Below are 9,080 nucleotides of genomic sequence, written 5' to 3'. Positions count from 1 at the left end.
AGGCACCAAAGATATTTTGTAAGCATCATAAACTTGAACGTCAAAAAATTCAAACAGTTTGGCAACCGATGCGCGCCTTTGAAATATTATCTGTAATAATAAACGTCATTATAACGTTCTAGCTAAGGTTCCATTGAAGTCTTGATTCGTCAGTTGTGCTTAAAACTTCAGAAAAAATAGTTAAAAAATATGTATATTATGTATTGAATTAAAAATGGAGTATTACGCCTTAAAATTTTGAAAATAGATAACAAATTATTTACCTGAGCGCCATCTATTCTATGCAGTTTCGAAGATGATTCTCACGTTTCGTGCCCGACAGTGCCGGCAGTGATTGTATTGTGCCCGACCTGACAAAATTTCAGTATGCCACATTTTTGCTTTTATTGGAGGGTCATTTCTCTGTTAATAATTTCTGTATTTCTCTTGCTTCATTACTGTGTTTCTGCAAGCGTAAGCGGTTAGCGGAAACTTGCCTTTCCTAGAAGTTCACTGAATTTTGTTTGCGTTTAAGAAAGTAAATATAAATTTATTTTTATTGTTTATTCAGCCGCTTTTTATACATAATTGCAAACTGCTTAATTTAAATTTAAAAGAACACATCTATCATCAAGTTCAAGAGCTTCAAAAATGGAGAAGGAATTAAAGGAATTGGCTTCTGACTTCTTCGATATTGGAGCAATTAAATTCGGGGAATTTATAACAAAAGTAGGTTTAAAAACGCCGGTATACATTGACTTGAGAGTTCTAATCGCACACCCAAAAATCTTGGTAAGTTTGCTTAGGATATTAACAAAAAATACAATGTTCGCACGCTGCAATATTATTCGTAGCTAACAGAAAAATTGCATGTGCGATTCTACCGCTACCTGTTGATTTCGGAGCGGTCATTATATATATCATATACCTGCATGATTATGTTATATATATAGAAGCTGTTCACTTACCGTGCAGATAGATACAATGTAATACGTTAGCTATGAATTTTTTTTTACAATGTAATAGGTTTATAAGTTTCAAAAGAATCTAATGAAAAGTCATGATTTCAAAAAGGTGTAAGCAAAAACTTTCACTTTTTATATTTAGGCCTTCTAATTTTTTTAAACAAATTTATTAAGACTCGTTCTTATTATGTCTTGAATATTAAATATCCGAAATTTAATTATATCACTAACATGAGTTATACCATAAATAATTTTAATAATAATAATTTATACGCATTAATCATTTTAATAATCCCTCACAAGAGATGATTAATTATAAAAAATAAAGTTGAGGGTGAGCCGATAGTAGCCGAGGTAGATATCGTTCCATTTTTTAAATTGTTAAACCTTAAATTATGATTTAAAATGTTGCATTCTCTAAATGTGCTTTGAATAATATGTCGTTTAGTTTTATGATATAAATTATTTATCTAAGTAGAGTTTTTATTTCAGCAAAAGCTATCAAAAGTTTTGTGGCTATTTTCAAAGGATTCGACTTCGAAGATCACGCAAATCTGCGGAGTACCGTATACTGCATTACCGATTGCTTCGATAATTTCTGTGGAATCAAATATTCCCATGGTGATTCGCAGGAAAGAAGAGAAAGCCTATGGTACTAAAAAGCTCATCGAAGGACAATTCGAACCAGGAGAACACTGTGTTATAATTGAAGATATTATAACAAGTGGCAGCAGTGTTCTTGAAACTGTCAATGATTTGAAAAACGAAGGCTTGAAAGTAACGGAAGCCTTTGTCGTCGTCGACAGAGAACAAGGAGGACTCAAGCATTTGCATGATAATGGTATAGAGGTGAAGAGTCTCTTCACTCTCACCAAACTTATCAATTTTCTTGTGGAATCTGATAAAATTAACAAGGAGGTAGCGAAGCAGGTTTCATTTTATTTGAAAAGTACGCCGGCTCCATTAAAAATCAGTAACCAAGGTAAGCTCAATTAAAAGTATTAAAAAATTATATAAAACCTGTTTTAGATTTAACATAATTTTTTGTATTTTCAATGGTTATTTATAAAAAAACTGAAAAAAATTGTTCTTGAATGAAATAAATTTTACTTGATTCAAGTCAATCGCAGGTACGAATGGGGACGATAGAATATGAGTGTGTTCCAAATAAATAAATACTTGCTACCGTATGCTTGGAACAAGCGCACATTTTCTTAATCTGAGAAAATGTATTCTTAGATAGAATATCGCATTTTATTATTTTAAAACTTTTTTGTGTTAATTCATATAGAGGTGTATTTAGGTGCAGAAAATAGTTTACTTTCAAGAAATCATTTCTGACACACTTCAAGAATATTTTCTTAATCTAAGAATATGTAGTATCGGAGGAATAAAGTAGTGCCTCAACTGAACACTATTTCTCAACGAAAAAAAATTGTTTTTGAAATTATTGTTATATAATCTTCATTTTTTTAATTATTAAAATATGTAATTAACACACACTGTTACTACACATATAATCGCACGTCTAAACGCTTTGAAAAGTCGTTTTTGCCGAGGATTCGAACCCTCAACCATCTTCAAACTAAAAGTTGTTGAACATAAAGTTTCTTTTAAGGAAACATTTTTCTGATAATACTTTAAAATTTTCGAGAGATTTTAATATATCCCTTTTTTATCAAGAAAAATTTTAGAATTGAGTTTTACTTATTTCAAAAAAGGCTCGATACTTTTTTTCGCAATATATTAAAATTTTTTGATAAAATATCTAAAAGTAATAAACAATAAAAAAAATTCAAGTGAAAAAATGCTATATTAGCTTTCATGAACTAAAAAGATTTTCTGCTGTACAAACGTCTCCATAAAAAACACAGTTTTCAATTTATCAAATTTTTTATATAATACTCTGTTACTTAATTTTTAATGCAAAATAACACTTCTTAAACAATAATTTAAAATATATGAAAAAGCGAATTAAGTTTCACTTATTTAAAAAGGGACTTAATATTTGTTTTTAAATATTTAAAACGCTTAAAAACGACCCAAAGGTAATAAACATTCAAAAAAAGTTGCAAGTACAAAAATGCTTTAATAACATCAATAAAAAAAATAATGTTCTGATATACGAAAGTTTTCCTAAAACTCACAGTTTTTAATTAATCGAATTCTTTTATCATGCGTTTTTTTACTAAGATTTAAATATGCAATATCTTTCCTAAAACAAAGATTGGAAATATGAAGAAAATAATTTAACTTCACTTATTTTACAAAGGGCTCAATACTTGCTTCTTTACAAATTTAATCCGCTTGTAAACCATCTAAAGCTTATAAAAATTAAATAACTTTTTAGTTTAAAACGCTTTAAAAACCTCTGTAAAACGCACAGTTTTCGATTTATTTAATTCTTTTATAATAATTTTTAATTCAGTTTTTAATTTAAAATCACAATTCCTAAACAATAATTTAAAATACATAGAAAAAACTGGATCGCTAGTTTAAATTCTTTTTTCTTAAATATTTTGCTTTAAAAATGCAAAATATTTTTTTTTAAATATCAAGAAAATGTAATAATTGTATTTTTAAACAGTTTTCAAGCCTTATAACTTTGTTTTATGCTGCCATATATTTATTTTTTATTCTTTACATAATAAAAAAGAATTATGTAAGTATATGGGTGATTGTCAAAATTTTAACCATTTGTAATCCAAGACATTTTCTGTGATTAATAAAATTTTCTATAATTAATGACATGTTGAAATGAAATTTTCTATGATTATTGAATTCGTTGCCTGAAAAACTTAATTTTGTTAATTTTATTTTTTTAAACTTTAATCTATACTTAATTATTTAAAATAGCAACGTTCTACGCGCGCTACAGTATTAGGGAAGTGTGGTATTGCCAATTAATAATATAAAAATATAAAACGAGATATTAAATATTTCAGATAGGGAGTAAGAATATAAAATTGATAGTTATGAAAAAAATTCCTTTTTTTAAGTTGAAAGATACGTTGCCTACAACTTTTTTAATTTAAATTAGAATAACACGTGATCATTTCATATTTTCATAACTAATTTTTTTTACTTATAACTTTAATGAAATTTGCCATTTTTGTGACTTTCAAACTGCTATTATCAAACACGAAAATTGCGTTTAAACAAAATACAATTATGTCTTGAAACTATCGTTTAAACTAAATAAGGTTCACATAACAAAATTTTTAACTTTTTAAAAATCAATTTTAATATAACCGAATCCAAAAAAGTAATATTTCCTTATTAGAAAAAGATTTCCTGTATTTAGAAGAAATATTCATCATCATTTTTATATTCGGATGCTTTTTTTCTTGATTCAAGAAAATCGGCCCCGTGTAAAAAAAAAATACTTGCTTCATTCAAGTAAAATCAGCCAAGTAAATTAGGCCACTTCATTGAATGCAAATCTATAAATTGAGCATGCAATTAGGGAAGTGAGAAATGTACTTTTTGTTCTTCATATTCTTTGATATTGTATCTAATCAAAAGCGATTTTATTTTAAACATACATATATTTTATATTATATCAACGTATATTTTCAGATTGATTTGTAGAAAAATTTATGAAATTTATTAATTGTAAAAACGGGACTGCTTACATTTTTTTTTACCTATTCGAGGCTACTTTAATCGCGAATTTATCATACTGAAGAAAAAAGAATAATGCATTTTTTATAACTATGATCAACAGAAAATTTAAGTTAATAGTGATTATTATAAATGAAAGAGCAGAAATTGATTTCAAACATGGGAAAAACATTAAAGTTATTGGTTATATACAGTTTTTAACAATAATGATGAATATATAACAAAAAATTTAACTTTCTACTGAAAACAACGAATTTTTAACTTCAACCAAAAAGTGGATTTTTTAAACTAAAAATGATTATTTTTCCATATAAAAAGAATAAGTTACTGTCAAAAAAGACGCATTTTTATTAAAATTAAAAAGTTCTCAACCAAAAAGTTGAATTTTTAAGAAACAATGACTTTTTTAATTTTTAAGAAAGTAGTTTCACTTTAAAACCCAGTTGTTAAATTTCATACGAAAAAGTTAAATTTTTAACTAAAAAAGACAAATTTTTAATAAAATTAAAGATTTTTCAAACAAAAAAAGTTAAATTTTTAAGATAAAAGAATTTTTTTGTAATTTTTAAGGAAGTAGTTTAAACAAAAAGAATCATTTTCTATCAAAAAACACGAATTTTTAATCAAATTCAATAGTTCCTAACCACAATGTTGAAGTTTCAACTAAAGAAGAAGACTTTTTAAACAAAAATATTAATTTACTTCCAAAAAAGACGAATTTTTAACAAAATTCAAGAGTTCTCAACCAAAAATTTTAAGTTTCAACTAAAAAACATTTTTTTATCAAAAAGATTAATTTTTTGTAAAAAACATTCATCATCTGAAATCGTGCTAAAAACTTTAACATATGTACTTTTATAAAAAAAAAATCTCTTAATTCTACAAGGTTACGTGTAACGTTACTTTCATCCATAAACCATACCAAATTTATTGGCATATTTGTTCCAGGCCGATTAACGTACATCATTTTGACCTTTAAAATGATCCTTAATTCATTAAGCTACCATTTTTTCTTCACTTACATTCGTAACGCTAAAGGCAGAGGACTCAAATATTCTCATCGTTACGCAGGAAACAAGAATCCATTCACTTGCACTTGAGTTTTGAATGAGAAATCCAATTTTTGAATCGACCACGTCATTTTTTTCTCGGATGCATTCAGTATTGATTATGAATCAGCATTAACCGATAAAGGAACGATAGTTCCGATAGAAAATTATTATTATAAATAAAACAAATATAATTCAAATATTTAAAATTATTTATTAAAAAATAGTTCATTGGGCAACTTTTAAGAAAATCCTGGCATACATGCAGTCTACTTTTATTTACAGACTATTTATTTTATTTTGTTGAACATTTTTTTTTATATATTTGCATCACACCACTTTAGGATGTTAAAAATTTATTTATATATTTTATGCATCAAAAGGTGAATTTTTTCTTTTAATTTACACGTATAAAAACTCGTTATCACTGAAACTGAAAAATGAATGTTACAATCTGTAGGCACCTGCACTGAATAAGTTGAATGTCACTGGAGCTTAATTCAGTGTGAATTTTATAATTCCTATACAGGATAATCTATTGAAACCATTGTAAAAAGAGAATTACAACTAAATAATCATTGAATTCATAAATAAATTGTTGCATGAATTATAATATATTACAATATTATTTAATTATAATTTCTTAAGTTTTTTATTAATCAGCGTTGTCCTATTATAATGTATCACTTCATACTTCTCATTCGAAGCAGTTAGTTCTTTAAAATTGTAATCTGCCTATTCCACTCAGTTGAACTCAACCTGAGGTAACCTACAATTGGCAGATTCACGCTTATCGAAAATTGCTATGTGCGCATCGTATTTTTACCATTGGATGTGATCTTTTAAAAACTCCATTTCATATTGAATCTCAACCCATTCATATGCACCTTAATGAATCGTAGAATACTCATAGGAATTATTTCATGTTTTTCAATCTCATTCAACTCTAGTCATTTAGCATTTTGACGAATGTGGAATGGCAGATTTAAAGCACCGCGCACAGGTGACCGATTAAAAATGTGGCCAACCGATTACATTTTCATTCTTTCAGTCTGCAAATGACAGATACACAATTCAAACCGACTCGCTTTCTATCGGTTCTTTTTTTCTGGGTAGAAGGAAGGTATCGGAAAGGTTAATCGGTCAATTAATATAGAGTTAGAATACTAATAATAACTTTGAAACTTTTAATGTATTTGGACAAAAATACGTAACTCGTTCCGTATTGTTACATTTACCCTACAAAGATATTTGAACTTGAATTCCAATAGTTATATTCTTTTAACAAATTATGTATAAAGCTGAATTAACACAAAAATTCTAACCAATAATCATTGCTTATTTTCAGAACCAAGTGTAGATCGCTTAAAGTTGAATTTTGCTACTCGTGCCGGTCTTTCAAGAAATGCTATGGCGAAGAAGCTTTTCTTCCTCATGGAAAGGAAGAAAACGACGCTATGCTTGGCAGCTGATCTCACCAACTTCGAACATATTTTGGAGTTGGCCGAAATAGCTGGACCTCATATCGCCGTGCTAAAAACACACGTCGACATGATCGAGAATTTCTCTTCGGAGTTTGTGACCCGACTGCAGGATTTAGCGAAAAAATTTGACTTCCTGATCATGGAGGACAGAAAGTTCGGCGATATTGGTCACACAGTCTCACTGCAGTATAGGAAAGGTATTTTCGAAATTGCCGAATGGGCTGATATTGTCACTGCTCATCCAGTAGCCGGAAAAGGGATTATCGAGGGTCTAAAACGTGGCCTTAAGGGTATCACAGAAATTCGAGGTGTCTTCTTGGTGGCGGAGATGTCGTCAGAAGGAGCTTTGACGACAGGAAGTTACATCTCTGAAACAATTTCCATGGCGAAAGACTCAAGTATGGTCGCTGGTGTCGTTTGTCAATCAAACGCATTTTCAGATCCTGGATTGATTCAACTCACGCCTGGAGTTAAACTATCTAAGACTGGAGACGACTTGGGCCAAAAATACAACACACCAGAGCAAGTTGTAAATTCTGGAGCAGATCTTGCTGTAGTAGGTAGAGGGATTACTGAAGCTAAGGACAAACTTAGTGCCATTCTGCAGTATAAAGAACAGCTTTGGGAAGCTTATAAAACCCGAATTAGTAAAACTAACTAAAAAGTAAGTGGTCGAACCCTTGAAAGTTGTAATGGGACATCTTCATTTTGACAAGCCACTTGCTTACCACGTTTAGAACTAAAATCAAGTGGCTTCTGAAGATGGAAGTATCTCAGAATATAATTAGAACGTTGATTTTAAATTGAATAAATGTATTTTAAACTTGATTGTTCCAATGCAAGTTAAGAAAGGTATGCCTTTTTAATATAGAGACAGAATATTTCGTTGTCTAGTTGTAGATTTTTTCATTAAGACTATTATATATGTAGATACGAGGAAATTTTTGATATGATGATACATTAATCTTGAGTCAATCTCCATTTTTTACAAGTTACGTGTACTTTATATCTTAAAACGTCGAAATCTGAATTAAAGCATGTAAATTTGTCAATAGAAGTTTTATTTATTCATGTTTATGTCACAAATAGATTTTAAGATGGATATACATATTTTTACAGGCTAAATAAAAAAATGGTATTTCTTTTTATACAGAATATTTCGTCTTATTATTTAAGATTTTATCTAGGTGTTTTCTATTGACTGGAAAAATAATAAATCTCTATGCCCATCGAATAGTATATGCCAGTCGGATGGGCTAAATAAAATGCAAAATCTAATATTTTTTTCTAACTTTTCATTACATGAAACATACTTCCCTAATTATTAAATTCCATTTGCAACCCTGTCGGAGAACGGGAATGTGTAAATAAAAAAATACACATTTTATTGAATAAGTGATTGAAGAAAAATGTAATATTTCTGAAAATTGAAAAAGACATGAAATTCTATTATTTAATACCAAAAATATAAATTTGAAACTGATTTGCAACTCGGTAGCACGTTTACTTATGGATACATGCAAGTTTGTAATATTTGTATTTGATTGTTTAGGAATTTTTTATGAAGTACATACATTTTCGTAAAAATACTCGATATCTATTTCTGTACTGACACCTTTCAATTACTGAATGAAATAGTTAAATTAAAAGAATTATTAATAAAAATGTTTACTGGGTTGCCTCATTTTACTTTAAAAATGTTAGAATTACTTCTTTAGATAATTATAGCCTATTCCTGTTTTGAGCCGAATATGTATACAGAACGTTTTTTGTATGCCCGGCTTAGAAAGGAAAATGCGTTTTACACCAAAAATATTGAAATCAGTCAATTTTTCACTCCAAATACAGATTTGATTCAAAACAAGAGTAGACCCTAATTATCTAGAAAAAATGTAATTCTAGTATTTATGGAGTAAAATGAAGTCATTCAATTGAGGCCGGGTTCTGGTTCCAACACCCTTAAGTAAATTTTTGTCTCA

General features: G+C 28.5%; 1 protein-coding gene across 2 annotated transcripts; it reads left to right on the top strand.

Annotated features, from left to right (window-relative positions):
- The first annotated feature begins 291 nt into the window (after window positions 1-291).
- On the top strand, window positions 292-8,379 carry LOC117171742 (uridine 5'-monophosphate synthase-like). Of its 2 annotated transcripts, XM_033359331.1 has the most exons (4): window positions 292-517; window positions 597-771; window positions 1,437-1,926; window positions 6,966-8,379. In XM_033359331.1, the coding sequence occupies exons 2-4, from the start codon at window positions 631-633 to the stop codon at window positions 7,760-7,762; spliced, it is 1,428 nt and encodes a 475-aa protein (XP_033215222.1). In that variant the 5' UTR covers window positions 292-517; window positions 597-630; the 3' UTR covers window positions 7,763-8,379. The 2 variants fall into 2 exon arrangements, with proteins under 2 accessions (XP_033215222.1, XP_033215221.1); XM_033359330.1 differs by having other exon boundaries at window positions 292-771.
- The last annotated feature ends 701 nt before the right edge of the window (window positions 8,380-9,080 follow it).

This window comes from Belonocnema kinseyi, chromosome 4, assembly GCF_010883055.1.
Source record: "Belonocnema kinseyi isolate 2016_QV_RU_SX_M_011 chromosome 4, B_treatae_v1, whole genome shotgun sequence".
Classification (NCBI taxonomy): Eukaryota; Metazoa; Arthropoda; class Insecta; order Hymenoptera; family Cynipidae; genus Belonocnema; species Belonocnema kinseyi.
This window is presented reverse-complemented; position numbering and strand designations above follow the sequence as displayed.